We start from the raw sequence: 24,708 nt of genomic DNA, 5'->3' as shown, positions 1-24,708 counted from the left end.
GGGAGGGTATTTGTATTACCTCACTTTTACAGATGATTTTTCTCGCAAGACTTGGATATACTTCTTGAAAAAGGAGGAGGAAGTGTTCTCCTGGTTTCGTCACTTCAAAGCCTTGATCGAGAATCAAACTGAAAAGAGGATCAAAATCTTAAGGATTGATAATGAGATTGAGTGTGAATCCAATGAGTTCCATGACTTTTGCAAAGAGGCTGACATTAAGAGGTAGACTACAACACCATATACTCTTGAGCAGAATGGTGTGGCGGAAAGGAAGAATCGTATGATTGTGGAAGCTGTTCGTGCTATGCTCCATGATCAAAGGCTTCTGAAGTTTCTATGCGATGAAGCTGCGAATACCGCTGTATTGCAAAGTTGATGCCCTCATCAAGCATTGGGTTCCAAGACTCCTGAAGAAATGTTCATTGGTAAGAAACCGGATGTATCTCATTTTAGAATTTTTGGAAGTCCTGTATATTTTGATGTGCCAAAAGAGAAAAGGAATAAATTGGGTGCATCTAGAAAAAAAAGGAATCTTTGTGGGCTATAGCGAAAATACTAAGGGCTATAAAATCTATGTCACTGGTCAAAGGGATGTCGAGATTAACCATGATGTCACCTTTGACGAAGGTAAGGCTCTTAGCAAAGTTGACAATCTTCCTCTACTGAGGAAATCTGGAGATGCTGTCACTAGGAAACCAGAGGAAAAGAAAGATAAAACGATGCCCGATGTAGAAGAACCTATGGATCCTATTGATCCCCCTCCGCAAGAGCCTTCGTCTTCTAGGAAGAGGCCTTCATGGCTCAGGGGGACACTTGATGATACCGAAGAACACATTGCACCCAGAGGGACTTTCCATGAAAGTAAGAAGCCGACCAGGTATCAGGGATACTTGAGCATCATGAGCATGATCATTCAAAATGAGCCTTCATTGTTCGCAGATGCTGTCAAGCATCAAGTATGGAAGGATGCTATGACTGAGGAATATGAGTCCATTATAAGAACGATTTTTGGGATGTGGTCCCTAAACCCCAGGACAAAGCAATTTTCACTTTGAAATGGCTTTACATGATAAATCATGGAGCTGGTGGAAGTGCTGAAAAGTATAAGGCTTGTTTTGTCGCTCATGGCTTTTCTAAGAAGGAAGGTATAGACTATGACGAGATATTTGCAGCTGTTGCCCGATATACCACCATCCTCTCGATCAGAGCCTTTACTGCTTCACAAGGATGGAACCTACATCAGATGGATGTCAAGACTGCATTCTTGCATGGTTCGATCAAAGAGGAAGTCTATGTGGAACAACCCGAAGGATTTGAGATTCATGATCGAGAATCTCACGTGTGCAGGTTGAAGAAAGCCCTCTATGGGCTGAAGCAAGCACCCCAAGCATGGTATGAGAGGATCGAGAGCTACTTGATGAAGCTGTGATTCACTAGGAGTGAAGTCGAACCTAACCTCTACTTTAAGGTTGAAGATGACAAACCTCTCATATTGGTTCTGTATGTTGACGACCTATTTCTGACAGGTGCAGACCCTCTCATTCACAAATGTAAGAGGGAGTTGGCTTCTGAGTTTGAGATGAAGGACCTAGTACTGATTCACTATTTCCTATGGCTGGAAGTCTGGCTGAAGCCAGGGGAGATTTTCCTATCTTGAGGCAAATATGTGGGGAAGATATTGGAAAGATTTGGTATGGTGGACTGCAAGCCCGTGACTACCTCGATGGAGCTTGACTTCAAAATGTTAAGCGCTAGTGCTGTCGGACCTGTTTTACAAAATGCTACCGAGTATCGTCAACTCATCGGAGCATTGATGTTCGTGGTGAACTCCCATTCGAATATATGTTTTGCCTTCAACACATTTGAGTCAACATATGGTTGAGCCTCACCACACACATTGGATTGGTGCTAAGAATCTGTTGAGATACCTTCATGGCACAGTCACTCATGGGTTGAGATACACTGCTGGAGATGTGAGATTACATGGATATACCAATGCTGATTGGGCAAGTAGTGTGGTGGACTGAAAGATCACTTTTGGGCACTGTTTCTCTTTGGGATCTGCCTCGATATCCCAGATGAGCAAGAGGCAGAAGTCAGTGGCTTTGAGCGCTGCTGAGGCAGAGTACATTGCTGCGAGTATGGCCTCTTGTGAGGTGTTCTGGTTGCGGAAGCTCTTTAGTGAGTTGTTTGGATTTACATTGGATACTACCGTGATCTTGTGTGACAACCAGAGCGAGATTCATTTATGAGAGAATCCTGTGTTTCATGATTGCTCCAAGCATATCAATATCAGGTACCACTATATCCGGGATATGGTGCAGCGGGGAGCAATAAGGCTCCAACATATCGGTACAGTTAAGCAAGTCGCCGACATTTTGACAAAGCCCCTGGGAAAGGTCAAATTCTTGACTTTTCGAGAACTGTCGTTGGGAAACCCTCTTATGAGGGTCGTGTATGATGCATACATTGAGCTCTCAGAGCTCAGGGGGCTTGGGGTACTTCTTGGACCGACAGCGACTCACCCTCCCCTATTGGTGTGCTATGTACAGGGTGAAAGGTTCAACCTTCCCCTGTGATACCCCATGGCGACTTTGGGACAGGATGATTAGTAATTTAGTTCTCCTATTGAGGCATCCTACCCATGCAGTCTGGGACTCATGGGAAGTACCTCTCATCTGATGAATGAGTAGGGAAATGGGGTTAGGGACCATTAGTAATACTATCGATGGACCATTAGTAATACCTCGATTGATCTGTGATCAGTGATACTGATTTGGGATCAATGAGAGTGGTATGACACACTCTTTGAGACTGACTTCGGGTCAGTGGCAGATGGTATGATACATCCTCGATCATTTCTTCTTCTTCATAGTTTAGCAGAACAGAGCCGAGCAGTACAGGGTAGTGCATTTGATGGTTGAGATAGTACCAACGGTCAGACGGATTAATAGATGGAGTTCTCGCTAGTAGAGAGGGAGTGTTAAAATTGGCAACTAGGGCCAAACTCCATGTGGATCATCTTATTTATGGCAACTGATATTTTTCCTTGATTCCTCTCATCGAGAGGTGTAGGATTGATCTAACGATCATTCGATTCCGACATGTATTTATGGAGATATGAATTTATTTGTATTTACTTGACAAATTGTCAAGGTCGGCCAGTAGCTAAATCTGTGGCACACATTCTCATCATATCATATAAATAGAAGTGAGGTTGAGTCATTAATCATCATCTCATCTTACTGATTCTTCTCTCTCCTTATATGCAAGGAAGAGAAGCTCACACGTGGGAAGAAGGAGGACGCATAAAGACGCAGTTTGGAGGATGCATAAAGACGGAATTTGGAGGACGCAAAAGCTGCAGGTCATCTCTTTGATCAACATTAAACAACGTGGTTAATTCAAGGCTGCAGTTTTGGTGTGGCTGCCTCTCGTAGGTAGGCCGCAAATTTTGGCACAAAACCAAGGCATTCTGACCTCTGGTTTGACCAGGGTTGACTGCCCTAGTTTAGTGCCGCAGGCTGATTACATTTGACTGCTATTTGACTGTGTTTTTGGGGCTTTTTGAGGTCTGCTTCTTGTTGTTGTTGAAGGACTAGATGACCAGGAAATTGACCAAACATATTGAAGGTCAATTTCACCTTGTTTGACTAGATTTGACTTTTCTGGTTAGGGTTTATTGCTGCTATCATAAAATTACAGATTTATGAGTTTGTACTATTTCTCTCTACTGAACAATTGAATATTAAAGAAGAATTGATCAAAGGGTTTCCCTGCATTGGGGTTTGTCCCTGACTAGCCGCCACAATTGGTGTCTCTTGTCTTGGCTTGTTTTCTGTCAATCTATTAATGTTCTATCTGCACCTTACTTTATGTTTATGTGATTGCTAAACAATGGCTAATAAGAAGAATTGAAGTAAACTGCTCTAAGCATAGAACATACCATAAGTTAAGAAGAGGTCCTCCAGGATCATGGACGGGGAGGATAGGGACAATGACAAAATGCTATGTAACAGATGCCCCCTAAAGCGTGAAGGCCGAACTAGAGTGGGGTGAAATGCTTTACAAGTGGAAGCAGGGAATTGGAGTCCGTCATCGGAAAACCTGTAAGCAAGCATACATACATATACATCACTGAAAACTCCGAGTAATGATACATGAATCGTAGTATGGACGCAACCATTGAGATAATGATCATGTAAATGGATCCAAGGTATGGTCGCAACCATCCAATAATGCGAAGGATCACATATAACGACTCATGATATGGTTGCAACCATCCATCTGAAAGAGACATGTATATTAATCATGGTCATGTGACATCGCCTCGCAACCTGGACTTGTGTGATCTTAGCCCAGGGGCTTGCGCTCCAAACGACCTGATCAAAGTACAAATCTTGAGACGTGAATGAATGTGTTGAAGTCGAACATGCTAGGAAGTTGTTTGATTACTGGTCAATGATATGAACTGTTAACAAGTGCGAGAGAAACCACCAATAATGACAATGTCTCTCAAGACACTGGTAGCACAATTCACAGAATGTGAATAGAGGAACTGATGTCGAACAACTATGAAATCACCCGATCGAAAGCCAATGATGTGAGCTTGTCGTCGAGTGTGAAGAACTTGCCATTAGGGCATGCAAGCTCTAAGGTACTGCAAGGGAGTCTCTCTATCAACTTCTTTGATAATGAGCTGAAGTCGATAGGAAGCGACCGTGTTGAAGGAGGGCCATGATGTATCCCACATCATCGACACAAGACAAAGGGATGCAAATGATTTCAGATGATACAGAGAATCAGGAGTAAGTGTAACTACAAAAGGACTAACTCTTGAACATATTGGCGACACAACTCCGAAGTTTGGCAGCTTTTGGATCCATAGGATCGGTGGTCATGATGACATGGCAGAGATCAAATGGAAGGCAAAAATGAACGACCCAACCCAGGAAGGTCAATGATGAAAAGGAGGATATCCCAACCCAACATGAAGTAGAAAGTGTCATGTTCAAGAGTGAGCTACCGACACGACTGATAGGATTTCCAATTTTCCCCCACCATTTCTGGTAGGTACCCCAATTATTTTTGATCACAAGCTTGAAGGGGATAGCATGTGCTTGCACTATAAGTTCATCCTTCAGACGAATCCGACCTAGTAAGTTTAATGAGACCTATGAAGGATAAGTTCACGTTCATCATGGTGACGAATCCAATGTCGTTTAACGTTTTAACAAGTTCGATAAAGGTGTAACTCGATATCTTTTTCATGTTTAGAGAGTTTGAAAAAGACACAGAAAAGAAAACTCCACATGGTCCCTTTTCGTACATTTGTGTCTCTCGAGCCCGAAAAGGTAGAAAACGATACTTGAGAGAACTGCTTGACCATTTCAGTCAAGGAGTAGCTCTTTCGTAAATAGTCCATCCTAGCCCGAAAAAGGGGTAAACGTATATTGGGTGAACGACGTTTTGCAGCCTTTAACGAGTTCAAAACGACAAGAGCTTAGCAATCTTTTCATGTTTAAAGAGTTGGAAAAGAGCTTGAAAGCAGACCCCCCATTTTATTCTCTTTTACGAGTCAAAAAGGGAAAAATACTCTACGATCTTTTCATTTGAGTTTTACGAGTTGAGAAAAGCGCTGAAATGTGACTCCAGTACCATCATCGACAATCCATCACTTGTCGCTGCACAAAAAGGTAAATGCATTGTTCAATTCTGAGACAGAATAGGTAAAAAATACCCAAAAGCCCTAATATTTCATGAAAGATGAATAAAAGGAGACAAAAGTAACTATTTTTACCATTTACCATTTTACCTTTGTGTGAAGGGCTTTTTACCCACCTGTGCCCTAATTTTTTCTAAAGTAGATTGTGGGAGATCCGTGAGGTCATTTGCTGAGCTGTCAGTTGCAGGTAAGAGCCAAGACCTGTGTTACTTGGGAGCGGGAGCGAAAGCGGGGAGTGAGAGCGAAAACGGGAGCGTGAGTGACATTTTCAAAAGCTCTTGGTTTGGGAGCGAATCCCGAAGCGTTTTTTTATATAATATATATATTTTTTATATTTTGATACATATATGTCAACAAAAACATGTAGAAGAATGAATTAGATATAAAAAAACATAAAAAAACATAGATTGAACCATACAACAACAATCACCTAGAAGTTATAATCTTTATCAACCACGTCCACAAGTTAGTAACATAGTAACATACAACATATTGAGTCTCATGATTCATCAATCTTAAAGTTTCAAGCTTTCAAAATTCAATATAGAACATTTATCATCATTGATCACCAAAGTTGTACTTATAAGCTAAGTGTAACCATTACAACAAATAATATCTAACATGAAATGAAATGTTATGAAATGAAACAACTTTCAACTTTCATGAAGCATCATATTCATAATTCATTACTAATGAGTTATAATTGCCAACTTCAAACTTAAATTGTCATATATTGTTGAAAAAAATATCATAATAAATATGAAAGAGTCAATAGTTATAAAAACTAATAGAAACTAGAAAAGAGAAGTAAATCTATTATCTATTTCTTATGCTTGGGTCTCTTGCCACCACGAGATATGTCTAATTTTTTAGTCTTGTTGGAAAATCAGGATCTTTGTCATTAATATCACCCTCTAAGCATTAATATCTAGAGGTATCTTTGTCATTACCTCTGTATCTGTATAGGGATCTTTGTCATTAATATCACCCTCTAAGCATTAACATACGATAGAAAAGCATAGCATGTCAAGTCAAGATTTTGTTTGAGTGATGCATACATTTTTAGGAGGGTCATGATAGAGGAGTTCAACAACCAATGTCACTAACATCAAGGTACATAGAGGGATTAGTGCTCTTGATTAAATACGAGTTCCATACCCTAATACATGACAAAATTCAATGGAAACATTGCAATCCCCCAATCCTGTAATCCTGAAAAACTGATACGTTTGCTGGATTTTGAATGAAATCTAAAATTATACTTTCTCCATATAAAATCCAATGAGGCCGGAACCACTCTCAAACACCCTGAGTCATTTCATGGTAATGTTAAAAATTTAAGTAAAAGTGAGATTCTCCTTAATCTTCACTTTTTTTAAGAATTTAACATTACCATGAATAGCATATCAATACTAGGGCCATAGACTTGATCATTAAGTTGCCCCACTCAAAAATTATTTGTTTCTTTCAAAAAAATTGCTTTTCGAATATTACTACGAAAAAAAATTGCAAAAAAGGCAAACCGCTCCGAGAAAGGTAGGGAGCACGGATTGGGAGCGGGATTGGGGGCGAGGGGGTGCTCCCCCGCAACACTGGCCAAGACCTTAAGCTCCATTTTCATACTTATTTCACTTGGTTTTATCCATTTTTTGGATTTCATGAGGAGGTTTTAGCAAAAATTTTTGGCCTCGGTCGACACGATTTTCTGGCACGAAATCGCGTCAGTTGGGGTTGCTAAGACTGTCAAGCGCGTTGTCGGTGCTACTGTTTTTAAAACAGTCGCACCGATGCCGTGAACAAAGAATTTTCATGTTTTTGCTCAATTTGACTCTTTGAATCCAAATTTCTTTGGCCAAAGATGATTATTGACTTGATTATATGGTTTTTGTACGAAAAAATCGTGAAAAATGGTGCATTGGAAGGAAGATTCTTGGGAAATGATGCAAAGGGGAATTATTTTGCTCATGAAGAGGGACATAGTGGGAGTTTCGTCATGATAGGAAAGCACGTCAGGTTCACTGTAGAGGTCCTCCAGGATCATGGACAGGAGTACAGGCATAGTGACAAAATGCCGTGTAACAAGAGGGCCGTTGTACCCGGTGAAGTGCCTTGAGGCTCCACTATCAATCAACCAATGATTTGAAGTGTCCAGAAGAGAGGCAGTAGTGAAGGTTTTGGGCACGCGATTTTATTGTGTAGGTGAATGAAAGGAGAATTTCTAAATTAGAGCTAGATCTAGGCCATTGAGGGTAAGATCTAGCCTCTAAATTTTGCAGGTCCAACGACTGAAGAATTTGCAGTAAAATTGAAGATCTTAAGTAAAAATAAATTTTCAAATTTCAAGTGAGGGTTTCAAATTTTAGGGCCTCCTAGGCCCAACGTGCTCCTCTCTCCCAGCCATCTAGCCTCCTTGGCCTCTAGTGTCATCCTTTTCAGCCCTCCAAGGCTAGCTGCAGGCCTCTAAGAGCCTCAACCTACCCTAGTGGCCTTTCCGTGGGTGTTTTTAGGGCCCTATAGGCTTGTCCATAAGGCCTAGCCCTCTCAGCCTATCCTCCTTTTCTTGGCCGTGGGCCCTAAAGGCCTCGACCTCCCTCGTTATCCCTCCGCTCGGCCTTCCCTCCTCCTCTGTCCTACTTTTCTCCCCTTATCCCTCCTCCACCTCCTTCCATCTCCTTCTCACCTTGTCGTAGGCTTTAGGCCTCTCGGCTTGCCCTTTTCTTCAAGCCGTAGGCTTTAAGGGAATTAAAACCCTAGTCTATAGCCCTCTAGCGCCTTTCGACCCCCTCCCCAAGCTAGACGACAACCTTCTAAGGCGTGTTGTTGCCCTAGTTGTCCCCTCCTCCTCTGCTGTGGGGTTTTCCTACTCCCCTAGGCCTTAGCCACATACCTACAAGCCCTTCCTGCATTGTCTCTTGCCCTTCTCTTAACCCTCATTTTCCCTCATCCATCTCTTAGTTGGTCATTTGATTTTTGGACTGAATATTGGTGGGTTTTGCAGGGATACCTCAGCTCAAGTTTTGTGTTTTTCAAGTACCAAGTCATTGGAATTTTTTTTGGCAAACTGGGCAAATAATCTTCAAGGCTTTGGGCCTAGGGTTTGATCTCTAAATGCTTATTATATCACTCTTTTACTATAGTTGCCATATCTATCTCATAACAGTGACATAACATTCAGAGGAGTGCCCTAAAATCAACTCATAATATGCCTAGCACACTAAGGAGTTAATTGCTTGAGTTGGACATTCATCATTAGGCTTGTTTCATGTTATATTGTTGACTGTGATGAGAGTAATCAATTCTGATGTATCACAGATAAATACGATTAAGAGGCATAAAATTGATTTGTAAGATATCTAGCAGATTGTCACATCATCTAAGCAACTTGTGCATTAACTGTTTGGCACAAATCTTCAAGTTTTCATGACTGATATCTCTGGATAATAAGTGTGATCAGATCTGATATCATACTGAAAAATACATTATAAAAAAGTTGGTCAACCTATATTTTCATTTGGCAGGTTATTTTGTGTCTCATTGCTCATATTTGGTTCATACATGCTCATCATTTTTGGATCTAGAGTGTTTTTACTTGCTGCTGATCTAAAGGCCTAATAATTGCTCATTTGAATGTGATTGGGACATAGATGACTTAAGAAATTTCCTTGCTTATACTCCATTTATAATAATTGTTCTTTGTTTTGTAGTTTTATGTGCGATTAGGTTGCTAGCATTGATATTTGGAATCTAACATTGTGTTTTTTGTGAGTTTGATAAGTATAAGAGTTCACATCTTTACAAGCTCACTCTCTCTAAAGCACATTGATCTAAATAATCTTGTTGCCTCTTTGAGTAATCATCATTGGATATTGGTATCTAATTGTGTTTTCCTTTCTAATCAAAAGAGCCTTGGTGAATAGTGTTTTCATTATTGCTTCATTGGTGAATGATAATCTCATTTTGACATTAAGATCTAAATGCTCTTTACTTGAAATCTTTGGATTAGCATTGAAGTATCTTGATCTCTCAAGTATTTTGGCATCTAATTCACATTTGAGTAACTTGTTCTAATTGTGCATGATTGGGCAATTTGTGATCTTGAGCATTTGAGAATCTATTTGGTTGTTCTGACATCTAAGTGATATTTTCTTAAGGACTTCTAATCTAATTGAATAACCCTTGCTAATTGGAGATTGGCATTTATCTTGTTGAAAATACCTTTGGAGATCTCTAATTGTTTCAAGAAATAATCATTGTGGCATTGTCTTGGAGTAGGAGCATTGATAATCTTGCAATTTTGATCATTGATACCTTGATTAAGTGTTGATTAAGTTAGAATGGGATTTCAGCACATTCCGTAGTTGTTGGAATTTTGTATCTTGTGGGTCTTATTCGCACTTGATAATTTGACACGTTCTTGTTGTTAAGATTGTCTTTTCATTCATTGTTAAGTACTCTTGTCATAAAGGATAATCATAACTTTAGTACTTACGAATTAAGCAATCTTAACTTAAGAATCACTGACACCTATTGCATTGCATTCTAAGTCTAGTTGCACTAACAACTTACCTCCAAGCATAAGCTTGGTTGATAGACATCTAGGGTCACCCTTTCTCAATTTAGTTTGAGGGATTCAATACCTTTCTAGTGGTTAACACGGTGACGTTGTAGTCGTCAGAGCCACAATCTCTGCAGCGCTAGAGGCATTGGGTGGTTGGAACACAGGGGGAGGTATCATTAATCAAGTCTCTGCTTGCTTCTTATTGGCTTCCATCCCACAACCTACTCTAAAGACTGGTTCCAAAACAGTTAAGAGGAAGGTCACATTTATAATAGACATATAATTAAAAGTAACCAAGATTCTTGCATCACACCTAGGTCTTAGGATTTGCATAGCATATAAGTTAGTGAAGTATCCAAGCAACGATTGTGCATCCGGTTACTTGGTATCTAATAAATAATAAGCAAGAAGTTGAGTCAACAAGGCATTGGTCTTACATCTAAATCTAATCCAATCCTTAAGTCTTGCTAAATTTAACCAAGTAGCTAGGCTACTCAATCATGTCTCCTGGACTATTTGGTTGCCAACGTGTCCTTTGTCTTCGCATTTCCATAGGAACTACCCCCGATACCCTGTTGTTGGGAGACATCTAGAATGGAGAGGTCGGGGATCAGAGTGACAATGCCCAACTTGAGTCATTGTTGCAGTGACTGTACAATCTGAGCGACAACATGTACAACCAAGAGCAGTGAATCATCCAGCTTGGCCTTTGATCCATATTTAGTATGCTTCAATCAGTAAATGAAAACACACGATTACAGAAATGGTTAGTGTACCTTCTGATAGATGACCCACCTTCCTCCAAGAAGCATGCCAGATGGGAGATAACTGATAGGAGCATAGGTGGAGAGCTCTAATGTAAAGCTATCTGTGGGCCATCATAGACATGCTGGCTGGTTGGCTAACAAATGGGGAGAAAATTTCACTCCTATTGGCCACCGACTTTGGGTGAGTAATAGAGCCTAGACATCTATACATATATTATTATCCATTCTTTGCCATTCCATTTTTTTGTGATTTGAAAATAAAGGCTTTTTAGTTACTAGTTTCTGAGCTGGGATGTCTGAAATTTTGAAAATGGTTTTCAAATTTATTGTACCTTTTCTTATTCTCGAGCATTAGAAAGGTTTGTTGATATGGTATGCAACATTCTGAAAAACACGTCATTTCAGTCGCTTGATGGTGTTATCTAGTATTTTCTTATTATCAATATGCATGTTGAATTCTCAAATAAAGTCTCGCATAACTATTTCTGTAATTTTCTTAAATATCTTTTGCTAGGTGAGAATCTGTGATCATTTCCTTCTTTGCTTGACAGTTGAACAGATGTCATGGAACGATTGGAGTTTATCACAGTAACATTGCAAAGAACAAAATTGATCTGAAGCAGGCACAATACAAGGATATCGACAAACGATACTGTAGCCAGCTTATTCAATTAAAGGTAGATATTGTAAGAGTGTATTATATTTTCTGTGGTGTCTTGCAAGAAACTTTGATTGAACATGATGTATTTATCACTCGTTGTGTACTATTCTTCTAAATGAGCCTTAACGTTCTTATTTGTCTGACTTAAAGCTTCACTTTGGTTGCAGACTACAGAAATGGCTAACAAGGACTTAGATAAATATTATATTGCACTTGACAAGTAAGAATTGTATCCTAGTCTCTACAATGGTTACCAATTTTGTTTCTCAATTGAGTATTTACAATATTATAATTTGAGTACAATTGTCTTTTTTATGGAAAATGCGTCATATTTACATTATGAATCAATATACTATTATACATGAACATAAGGATTAGTACATCGAGGCTTCATAGCAATTGATATATATATGCCCCACTAGCAGATCTGTTTTAGCCCCACTAGCAGATCTGTTTTAGCTCCAACTTGAAGACTATCTATGCCTTTTTGAGAAATGGAAATCGGTCTTGAAAAGTGACGTTCCTGCCTGAAAACTAAGTATCCAATTCTCATCTGAAAATAACAACTTCGTCCAGGTCCAAATTAAAGTGGTCAGCCCAGGAAAATTTGATGACAATGTTACTTCCAGAAGAAGAAAATGTTTGTTAGGTGATTCACTTCACACATAACCTACCAACCTATTGAATCATCATATTGTCCCCGCATATGACATCTTTCTTACGTAGAGGAGCAACAAACAGAAGATAAACTAAACAGGCACCCAGGCCTAAAATGATTTAAGATTCCAGAAAACATGCTTAACTGTTTCTGGCACATGACAAACCACACAATACTCAGTTGTTAGCATATTGTGATGCACTTGATCCTTTACTAAACTGTTATGAGGATGCACTTAGGCACGTACCTGACTCTTAATAAAGGATTGAGACATTCAGTGATCAATACACATCCAGAGCCACCTTGATTTGTGGTCCTGAACATTCCACCTTCTGCTAAGATGATTGGTGATAACATAAGTTGGCTGGAACTCCCTGGATTTCCAATCCTTCCAAATGGGTATTTGAATGCGTAGACTCTAAATTGAACCTGAATAATCAGTCTTTAGAAATTAGGAATCCTGTCAGAGAGTGTGATAAATGTGGTTTAATCAATTGCCTGAAGTCTGTGGGAGTGATTAAGAGCTTGCCATGATACTGTAGAGCTACTTGCCAATGTTTTGGGATTGGGATAAAAAAAATTCCTTTTCAGTAGCAGAGTCATTCTTGTAATTCTATATAATTTCAGTGGTTGGACTCTTTCACATGCTAGTTGGATCAAAATAGACATCATACACTATTTTATTGATTGAAGCCAGTAAGACTTTTACAGAATTGTCAACCCCCAGGTTTGCTGCCTTGCAAATCTTGTGGGTTAAGGGTCAGCACCTTTATATTGGCTGGTATTCAGAGGTACTTTCAGAAACAACTTTTCTTGAGCTAGGGGCGGTACCAACATTTTAAAACTTGGACTCAGACTCAGAACCAGCTGAGGGTCAACTCCGACTCAGACTCCAACTCGGAATCGACTTGGACGAGTTGATTCTAATGACTGGGTCTTTGTAAAAAGTACATTAGATATTTAATTTTTAGTGGAAAAACATATTTTTAAGATTTTCATTCATGTTTCCAAACTCAAAGCATTAGAGTAATAGAGAGAAGACAACATATAATCAAAGTATGCTCACGAATATATCTATTATATCAAAATGCCACCCAATGCACTGTCCAATATATGCAATATATGGAGATCAAAACAAAAACACATAACCAAGGATGCTATAAATGGCCTCTATAACAAAACAATACTATTGGAGGACTAGAAGTCACTACTATAGAATGCTATCTCATTGATCAACATGATCAATGATCAATGATCACTATTGCTAGAAATGACAACATCATTTGGCCTGGACTCTGAATTGGAGTCAGATAGGGAAACCCATGGCTCTTCCTCCTCTTCATCAATATCTCCAACTAGAAATGTAGAAGTAGTAGCACTAGTACTAGTTGCATGCTAAGATAGACGAGCTATATACTTGCATCGTGGATGAGTGGAGAAAGTGTCTGCAGCCATAGTTTTAAAAGCCGGAACCGGTGACTGGACCGGTCCACCTAATAAACCGGGTTTCAAACTGAAACCGGTCAAACCGAGATTGGTAAGATCTCAATGAACCAGTCTTTAAAAAAATACATGAAATAATTAGTTTTTAATTAAAAAACTATTTTTAAGATTTAAACCCATGATTCCAAACCAATAGAGACAAAATATGCAAGGTTTGCTCATCTATATACCATGTAAAGGTGAATATAACAAAATGGCACCGAGTGCAATACATATCAGCAACAAAATACATAATCAATGAGTCTCTAAATGACCTCTAGAGTCCGAGAACAATGCTCTAAGCTATGGGGCCACTGACCTACTACAAGTCTACATATCAGTGATCAACAACATGATCACTCCTCATCCTGATCAAACCCATCACCACTGCTAGACAAGAGATCATCAACATGAGCTACAAAAATAATATGGCTTAGAGTTTAAGGGCTCCTAGAACTCCTCTACAAGTTTAGTAGTAGTAGGAGCAAAAAGACATCAAAACTAAAAATCATTGATCAACATGGTCACTCATGAAAGTCATCATTGATTCAGTGCTACTAGAAATGGGATCATCAACAAGAGATACATAAACATCATCAAAGTCTTCAGACTTGGATTGCTCAACCTTATAACATGATATAAATTGAAAAGGTTTAACATGCCTAACCAATGGTTTTGGTTTGAGTTAGGGGTTCATATCCTCAACCTTATAATGTGATAGAAAAAGATTAGCATGCTTAACCAGTTGTTTTCCTTTGAGTGAAGGGTACATTCTTGTTAATGCCATGGTAGAGGAGTTTAACAATCAATACCACCAACATCAACAAAGTTCAACAATCAATGCCACCAACATCAAGCTTCTTAAAGGGCTGCATGCTCTTGATCAAATGCCAATATCATACCCTCACGCATGATAGAATCAAATGGAAACATTGCAAACCCCAAACCATGAAATCCTAAAAACCATTAAGTCTGCTAAATTTTGAGTGAAATATAAAATTCTAGTTTCTCCATATGAAATCCATATGAAATCCAATGAGGTCGAAACCACTCTCAAACATCTTGAATCATTTCATGTTAATGTTAAAAATTTAAGTAAAAGGATGAAAATTAAAAATAAAGGAAATGTCACTTTTACTTGCCAATATTGCTAGGGTTGATATGTGTCAGGCAAACGAGAGGGTAGGCATGCTTTTCTTGGAGGGATTATTTTTCGAGGAAAACAACCCCAAATTTACCTCAAAACAACTTCCAAACTCACAAAATTTCATTATGTGCAGTCATAGCTACTCTGGAAATGAACTAGCCGTTTATATGGAACCGACCGCTTTGACCATAAACCAGTTGGTTCCATCATAAACCAGCTGGTTTGGTATAGTTTTTGTGAAATTTGGGCGAAATGGACCCTTCAATTGGGTTTCTTGGCTAGTTTGACCCAATCGCCCAATGAACTAGCCGGTTTGACTGGTTTCCTATTCAAGCTGACCGATTTTTAAAACTATGTCTGCAGCTAGAGGACTTTGGGGCTGGTACTAGTGGATCTGCATTTACTGATCAATCCCTAATGCATCCAAGTCCATATCAACATCAAGATCAATATCCTCGTTAGGGTCTAACTTGTTGGTTGAGTCTCCACTATCCAATCTGAGGTTGGATCAATATCTTCCAACCTAGTGGGATCCGTATCACGTCTTTTGTTCAACAATTGGTTGCGTCTTAGTCGGAGGTTACATTGGATGAAGATTAGATCATTTAAACCTTTTTTGTTCTAAACTGTTTCTCTTCTTCATGTGAATCCTCTCAAAGGCAAACCAATTGCGCTCATACCTAGAGGCATTGCAAGTTTGACTCCAAATTCGGATTGCAAACTTTTGCAATCGAGGACGCTGACTACCAAATGCCTCCCAAGAGTGTGTTACAAAAAATATAGTTGTGTAATGAGTTAGTTCAACAAATTATATCCAATTTTCAAATTATAAACAATTTAACAAAATAAGAATTTGAAAATTGAAATTGTTTACCTGGCTCATCTACTTCCCTTGCAATCCTTGCTAAGTTTTTTCTGAAAGTACTTGTGGCTTTACTGGAACAATTGATTTGTTGATGTATCTCTAGTTGCTCACTCTAACCAGGGACCATGCGCTCAAGGCACTCTTACAATCCATCTTTCACTTCCCTAGTCAAATCTTCTACCAGCTGAGCTTTATAATGATACCTTGGGTTCAGGAAATACCTAGCTGCATGTATAGGGCGATGGAGTTGATTATGTCATCTTTGATCATTGATCTCTCAAATAGGCCCATACTTAGCCACTCTATCCTTGTATGCTTCCCTTATTTGCTCCTTTTCTTGATCCATAGCCTCGTAAATGAAACCCATAGCCAATCTTTCCCCATCCACCAACTGCAACACCTGTGATGGATTGCAATGTGAAAAAGTGAATTGCAGATCTAGTGATTGCATGCCTAATTGGATCCTTGCGCCTTGCGTTTTTCCTCATCAGGTTCAAAACCCATGAGTGATTGTAGATATAGTTTGTTATGCTTTTGGCATGCTCTACAATGTTTTTGATCCAATCTATTTTACAAATATCCTGAAGCATGAGGCCTATGCAATGTGCAACACATGGGGCCCAAAATATAGTTTTGTGTTTTTCCTATAACATTTTACCAACATGATAATAGTTAGAAGCATTATCTGTGATGATTTGAACAACATTAGCCACCCCCACCTATTCAACAACCTCATCCAAAAGCTAAAACAACAAGTGTGCATGTTTCACCTTATTAGGTGCATCAACTGATTTTAGAAACCTGGTTCTCTGTGGGAAAAAGATAAGAGAATTTATGATGGTATGGTTCCTTGTATCAGTCCATCGATTTGACATGATGGTACATCCTGTTTTCACCCATGAGCTTTTGAAATATTTCAAATATTCATCAATGGTCATAGCCTCTTTATGCAAACGAGATCCCCTCATAGCCTCTTTATGCAAACGAGATCCCCTTAATTCATGCATACTAGTGCCTTTAAAGCCCTTACTAGCAGTGATGATGGCATCAAACATTAGTTTCATAATACAATGAACATGCAACTTGAAGGGGATATGAACATCATACCACCATCTAGCTATATGTTCACGGGTAGTTTCTATTGAAGAATGTAACTAGTATCGGTCTTCATAATTGTACATGTCAAAAAAAAATTATTATTAAAGAAAATGACTTATTAAAGCATGGGTTTCATGCTTGGGTTAATGTTTTCTAGGGCAAACCCTCCATTGAAGGCTTCTAGGTTTTGTCTTGAGTCAATAGAGTAATTGTCACCTTTGTTAGACCCTTGGGATTTTGTATCATGTAAAAAGAGTTATTTTTGAGTCGGAAAGGTTATTTGTCACCTTCACACCAAGTCGGCCGTGTCCCAATGAAATCGGCCTACATTAGGGCGATTCGACCGAGCAAAAAGGCTATATATAGAGAGGCAAACCTCTTTGGAGAACTCACTCAAAAAGTTCGGTCTACAAGAAAGAGAAATAGAAAAAGAGAGCGAAGTAGCTGGCGAAGGAAGAAAGAAGATGGGAAGACTTAAAACGAGTTCTTGGGCTATCAATCTCTTAGACGTTCGAAGTTTCTGGGCAGTTGTTGGGGTCGAAATTCTGAATTTACTGCAGGTCCGAAATTCTATAAATGGGGCCGAAATTCTGGATTTTAGCTGCTACTAAGAAGATGTCACTTGGAGACTTTGATAGGGATCATCTATTGGAAGGAAGGGCTGACTTGGTGATTGGAGGAGGTATTTGTCTAGGTCTAAAGGGTCTTGGATTGTGTCATCTTGATCTGAATCTACGAGTGGAAGAGTTGGAATGGGTTTTCCCCTTGGAGGGGTTTTGCCCTGGCTGAGTGCCTACATCTGACGTCTCTTGTTCTTGTGGTCTTCATATACATTTAATTTGGTAGTTGCTTGATGAAAGATAATCTAATAAAGAAGTAAAAGAAGCCATCCTAGCTCACAAGTAAGTATCAAGAAAGAGGAGTCAAACCCTAATTCCTATAAGCATTGATTTCTCAATAGTTTCTCTACATTCCTTCTTCCAATAGTCATTTAAAGTAGGTTGGATTTTACTTTGATGAACTTGAGGAGCATGTGTAATATCAGAGGGAGAGGAGGGTCAGAAATAACTTTTGATACCACCCTTGTTCTTACCCTTACCCTTATCTTGAACAAACTCCAAAGAGGGAGGAACAAAGTGAAAGGGTTTCAATACATTAGTACAAGGGATAGATGAAGGGCCCTCATAATCAAAATTGGGGTTAGACTCCTCTTCCTCCCTATTTCAGCCTCTATTTCTTTTGGCTTAGCTTTGTCTTCCTCAAACTTCTCAAAATTTTCTAGCAACTCCTTTCTAATTTCCCCAGTCTGCTCTGATTGTGCTGCACATGGAACAATTTGGCCTCTAATACCGGTCGAGTATTTTTTCATCTTGTGAATGTCCCCTCCCTTAGTTGTTTTACGACAAAATTTGTAATACATTTTATTGTTGATCATCTTAGCATATGCCCACGCAGTGTCTTTCACTCTGGGAGCCATTTTCTGTTAATTGGAATTGGAAATGAAAAGGAAAAAGTCTGAAAATGAAAAAAGGAAAACAACTCTTAATTTCTTCTAGAAAATTTACTCATTTCAATTTGGAGATCTGAAAAAAAGAAAAAAAAAAGCAAGGGAAAATTTAAGAAGTAAACAAAACATACCTATAACCTCCTCAATGCTGCTCCAAAAACCAACTCCTCAATGGCGAATGCTGCTCCAAAAACCAGCTCCAATTATTGACAAGATCCTCACAAATGCTCACACAAATGCAATGAGATAGTTGTGAGGAAATATAATGGGGTTGGGTTACCTTTATAAGCATGGGAGAGGGGTAGAGGGGCTAGGGTTTTAGAAAATAAAAATATAATTTTTGGGGTTTGCAAGCCCGTCTTTTTTTGTTGCAGCTGCATTGGTCTAGTTAACGTTGGATTCGACCGATCAAACTAGTCTGTTACTAGACCAGTCCCCAGTCCGAGTTAAGGGCCGAGACAGACCGGAAGGGGGTTCAAACTAGTTGAACTGAGTGAGTCCAAGTTGCTCATCTTGGAACGAGCTATTTTGCTTGGGGAGACTCCACCACATTTTGTATTCACTTAATTATGCTATAATAGAAGACTTTGGGGTATTATCTTGTTAGTGTTCTTGTTCTATGATTGAGGTGATATTATTCCAACTTGTGTGATTCATATTCTAAATGTATTTTGGATTATATTAGTTCTCATTTTTCCATTTGGTTTGGATTAATATATGCAAGCTACCTTGTATAGCTTTTCGGTTAGAGAAATACTCTAGGAAGAGGAGCACTAGAGTATAAGGTTACTCCCTTCTCTTTGTGGACTTTCAGCAATGGGAGGAGTCTCTGTATAAGGTCACCTATGATGGATGTTCCAAGTATAAGGGTACAAGGTGAGTGCAAGGCTTGTAGGGAAAGGCACAACTTAAGTACGAGGCTTCTAGGGAAAGGCACAACTTAAGTATTGTTAAATTTCTAATACCATCCAAATTTATTTTCTCTCGACAATTTAATTTATGCCATTGACCCAAATAATTATTAAATCACCGAAAATAAAATCACTGGTATTTTTAACTTCTAACGTCATCTTGATCTGAATCTACGAGTGGAAGAGTTGGAATGGGTTTTCCCCTTGGAGGGGTTTTGCCCTGGCTGAGTGCCGACATTTGACGTCTCTTGTTCTTGTGGTCTTCATATACATTTAATTTGGTAGTTGCTTGATGAAAGATAATCTAATAAAGAAGTAAAAGAAGCCATCCTAGCTCACAAGTAAGTATCAAGAAAGAGGAGTCAAACCCTAATTGCTATAAGCATTGATTTCTTAATAGTTTCTCTACATTCCTTCTTCCAATAGTCATTTAAAGTAGGTTGGATTTTACTTTGATGAACTTGAGGAGCATGTGTAATATCAGAGGGAGAGGAGGGTTAGAAATAACTTTTGATACCACCCTTGTTTTTACCCTTACCCTTATCTTGAACAAACTCCAAAGAGGGAGGAACAAAGTGAAAGGGTTTGGATGCATTAGTACAAGGGATAGATGAAGGGCCCTCATAATCAAAATTGGGGTTAGACTCCTCTTCCTCCCTATTTCAGCCTCTATTTCTTTTGGCTTAGCTTTGTCTTCCTCAAACTTCTCAAAATTTTCTAGCAACTCCTTTCTAATTTCCGCAGTCTGCTCTGATTGTGCTGCACATGGAACAATTTGGCCTCTAATACCGGTCGAGTATTGTTTCATCTTGTGAATGTCCCCTCCCTTAGTTGTTTTACAACAAGATTTGTGATACATTTTATTGTTGATCATCTTAGCATATGCCCACGCCGTGTCTTTCACTCTGGGAGCCATTTTCTGTTAATTGGAATTGGAAATGAAAAGGAAAAAGTCTGAAAATGAAAAAAGGAAACAACTCTTAATTTCTTCTAGAAAATTTACTCATTTCAATTTCGAGATTTGAAAAAAAAGAAAAAAGAAAAGAAAGGGAAAATTTAAGAAGTAAACAAAACATACCTATAACCTCCTCAATGCTGCTCCAAAAACCAACTCCAATTATTGACAAGATCCTCACAAATGCTCACACAAATGCAATGAGATAGTTGTGAGGAAATATAATGGGGTTGGGTTACCTTTATAAGCGTGGGAGAGGGGTAGAGGGGCTAGGGTTTTAGAAAATAAAAATATAATTTTTGGGGTTTGCAAGCCCATCTTTTTTTGTTGCAGCTGCATTGGTCTAGTTCACGTTAGATTCGACTGATCGAACTAGTTTGTTACTAGACCAGTCCCCAGTCCGAGTTAAGAGCCGAGTAAGACCGGAAGGGGGTTCAGACTAGTTGAACTGAGCGAGTCCAAGTTGAATTGGCTGAGTTTAAAAACATTCGGCAGTATCGTAAACTCTAGAGTTTAGGTATGGGATTGGTTTGGTTATGTGATCTTGATTCAAAGACGAATATTGCACATGTTTTCGTCAGATTGGAGAGAGTTACTATTTTTGGCAGTGCTCTTACATTTTGGGGGACAGGGTTTTGGAGGCCAACGTGGCATTTGGAGGGTTAAGGGTTAGCACCTTTCATTAGGTTGAGTGATTCTGAAGGTGAATTAGTGGATCCACACTGTACATGTGGCTAATAGGTTCCTTGATATATTTGGTAAACACTAAGCCAAATATATGTTTTGATGTGAGCACACTTAGTTAGTTCATGGTGGAGTCGAGATAGGTTCATTGGGTGGCAGCGAAGCATGTGATGAGATACTTGTGTGGCACTATAGACTTTGGACTAAGGTATCTCAGAGATGGAGGAATGGAGCTACAGGGGTAGACAAATTCTGATTGGGAAGGGAGTGTGGTGGACAAAAAGTCCACATCTAGATGTTGTTTTAGCTTGGGATCAACCATGATATCATAGTTTAGTAGGAAGCAACAGTTAGTGGCACTTAGTTCGGTACAGGCAGAGTACATGGCAGCGAGTATGGTGAGTTGTGAGGCAGTTTGGCTTCGCAAGATTATTTGATCTGCAGATGGGGCCAATGGTGATCCATTGTGATAGTCAGAGTTGCATTAAGGTCTCTGAAAATCTTGTGTTTCATGATTGATCCAAGCGTATCGAGATCAGATATCACTTCTTGACAGACAAGGTTCGGAGGGGTGTAGTGAGATTGTAGTATATTTGTACAGAGGAGTAGGTGGCAGAAGTTCTCACTAAGCCTCTAGAAAAAGCAAAGTTGTGAAGTAGTGAGATAAGCTAGGAGTGGTGGAGAACCCCTTCCTTACGGGGAGGATGTGTTGAAGCTAGTTGTAGTTAAGAAAAGTCTTCTATTGTAGGCTTGGTGTCTTAGGATGTGGAAGATTTGCCTCTTCTAGGTGCTTTGGTGGAGTAAGTGATTTATGTCTTCTTTCCTAAATCTAATTTAGGAAAAGTACAATAATTAAAGTCAATTAATTATTGTGGATTGCTGAGTCATTTTCTAAGGATAAATAATTTAATTATTTAAGTGACTTAGAAATAATCTCAACCATTGATCCCCAAGATGGTTCTAGAAGGGAGATTAGGGTTAGGGATTTGGACTCAATGAAGATTATAAAGGGAACCTTGTAAGTAGGTGAAGACACAAGTTGTGTAATTGAATCATCATTCAAAGAAAGTGTTTTTCTGTTAGTGCGAGTGGCTCTATGGACTAGGAGTGCAAAGAAGGAGAAGTGTGGGTGGATTGGGGTGAATCTAGGAGGTCGAGTAGGAGGAGATTGCAGGGTCAAGTTTTCCATAGTGCGCATCAATGGCACACAAGTAAGGTGCAGGTCAAATTGTTGGTCGAGTATTTGGGCCAAATTCTCCAGGACGATTTCATACATGGGCTAATTTCTTGAAGGCTGAGTTCCTTGGGCTGAATTCACTCTGTGGGAGTTGAGTTACATGTTTTGGGATTTTGTAGTTTTCCATATATCTTTGTGGGTTGAGAAACCCAAATTTTCCAGATAATTGAATGATAGAGAACTGTTGTTGGTGATTTATTTTTGCAATGTGTGATTGATCTATGTTGTTTATTTCCGCTGCATAAATTTAATCTTAGAAGTTAAAAATACCAGTGATTTTATTTTTCGGTGATTTAATAATTATTTGGGTCAATGGCATAAATTAAATTGTTGGGAGAAAATAAATTTGGATGGTATTAGAAATTTAACGATACTTAAGTTGTTCCTTTCCCTAGAAGCCTCGTAATTAAGTTGTGCCTTTCCCTACAAGCCTTGCACTCACCTTGTACCCTTATACTTGGAACATCCATCATAGGTGACCTTATACCGAGACTCCTCCCATTGCTGAAAGTCCATAAAGAGAAGGGAGTGACCTTATACTCTAGTGCTCCTCTTCCTAGAGTATTTCTCTAACCGAAAAGCTATACAAGGTAGCTTGCATATATTAATCCAAACCAAATGGACAAATGAGAACTAATATAATCCAAAATACATTTAGAATATGAATCACACAAGTTGGAATAATATCACCTCAATCATAGAAGAAGAACACTAACAAGATAATACCACAAAGTCTTCTATTATAGCATAAGAAAGTGAATACAAAATGTGGTGGAGTTTCCCCAAGCAGAATAGCTCGTTCCAAGATGAGTACAATGGAGCCTATAAGCTTAGTTTTGACAGAAAATAATATACATATATTTATTAATACTTGAATGATTGGATGGATTTGACATAGAGGGGCCCTTGGCTTATGTATAGCCTGGGGTGCCTTTTCATGGAAGGGCATGATCTTTTGATAGTGCCCTTTCCCTTAATTAACTATAGTTACATAAAATCATATTACATTTTTTACGTAACATTTCCTTCGTCTCGAAAAGATGCTTTGTCCTCAAAGCATACGTTACGACGAGTGTTGTTGATGAAACGCTTTTGTCTCCTAGGAGGCTACTTCTTCTGGTAGGTCTTTCCACTTAATCAGGTATTCTTTGATTACTCGTGATTCACAACTTCTTTTCCCTGGTGGAGATGGTACCTTTTAGTTCTAAAATGATTTTCCCTTCATCATTTAATGTTGGAATTGTTTTTTGTGCCACTTGGTGTTTTCCAACTGCGTTTTTAAGACAAGATACATGGAAGACGTTGTGCACATGAAGGCTGAGTTCTATGTCGTTTATTTCTGCTACATAAATTTAATCTTAGAAGTTAAAAATACCAGTGATTTTATTTTTCGGTGATTTAATAATTATTTGGGTCAATGGCATAAATTAAATTGTCAGGAGAAAATAAATTTGGATGGTATTAGAAATTTAACAATACTTAAGTTGTGCCTTTCCCTAGAAGCCTCGTACTTAAGTTGTGCCTTTCCCTACAAGCCTTGCACTCACCTTGTACCCTTATACTTGGAACATCCATCATAGGTGACCTTATACTGAGACTCCTCCCATTGCTGAAAGTCCATAAAGAGAAGGGAGTGACCTTATACTCTAGTGCTCCTCTTCCTAGAGTATTTCTCTAACCGAAAAGCTATACATGGTAGCTTGCATATATTAATCCAAACCAAATGGAAAAATGAGAACTAATATAATCGAAAATACATTTAGAATATGAATCACACAAGTTGGAATAATATCACCTCAATCATAGAACAAGAACACTAACAAGATAATACCCCAAAGCCTTCTATTATAGCATAATTAAGTGAATACAAAATGTGGTGGAGTCTCCCCAAGCAGAATAGATCGTTCCAAGATGAGTACAATGGAGCCTATAAGCTTAGTTTTGACAGAAAATGATATACATATATTTATTAATACTTGAATGATTGGAAGGATTTTACATAGAGGGGCCCTTGGCTTATGTATAGCCTAGGGTGCCTTTTCATGGAATGGCATGATCTTCTGATAGTGCCCTTTCCCTTAATTAACTACAGTTACATAAAATCATATTACAATTTTTACGTAACATTTCCTTCCTCTCGAAAAGATGCTTTGTCCTCAAAGCATACGTTACAACGAGTGTTGTTGATGAAATGCTTTTGTCTCCTAGGAGGCTACTTCTTCTGGTAGGTCTTTCCATTTAATCAGGTATTCTTTGATTACTCGTGATTCACAACTTCGTTTCCCTAGTGGAGATGATACCTTTTAGTTCTAAAATGATTTTCCCTTCGTCATTTAATGTCGGAATTGTTTTTTGTGCCAATTGGTGTTTGCCAACTGCCTTTTTAAGACAAGATACATGGAAGATGTTGTGCACATGAATTTTATCAGGAAGGTTTAAACTGTATGCTACTT

The 24,708-nt window shown here is 38.8% G+C and overlaps 1 protein-coding gene across 3 annotated transcripts in view; it reads left to right on the top strand.

Moving 5' to 3' along the window:
• Positions 1 to 24,708, top strand: part of RAD50 (DNA repair-recombination protein (RAD50)) — a 446,299-nt gene that overhangs the window by 361,525 nt on the left and 60,066 nt on the right. For all 3 annotated transcript variants that reach the window (XM_089428359.1, XM_089428350.1, XM_089428366.1), the window contains exons 21-22: positions 11,602 to 11,727; positions 11,879 to 11,931. In XM_089428359.1, coding sequence (XP_089284485.1) covers positions 11,602 to 11,727; positions 11,879 to 11,931 — 179 coding nt within the window. The remainder of the gene's footprint in view (positions 1 to 11,601; positions 11,728 to 11,878; positions 11,932 to 24,708) is intronic.

Source organism: Pinus tabuliformis, chromosome 6, assembly GCF_031772625.1.
Source record: "Pinus tabuliformis cultivar Carrire ecotype Pingquan chromosome 6, CPIR1, whole genome shotgun sequence".
NCBI lineage: Eukaryota > Viridiplantae > Streptophyta > Pinopsida > Pinales > Pinaceae > Pinus > Pinus tabuliformis.
The sequence above is the reverse complement of the archived record's forward strand: the minus strand, read 5'-3'. Positions and strand labels throughout refer to the sequence as shown.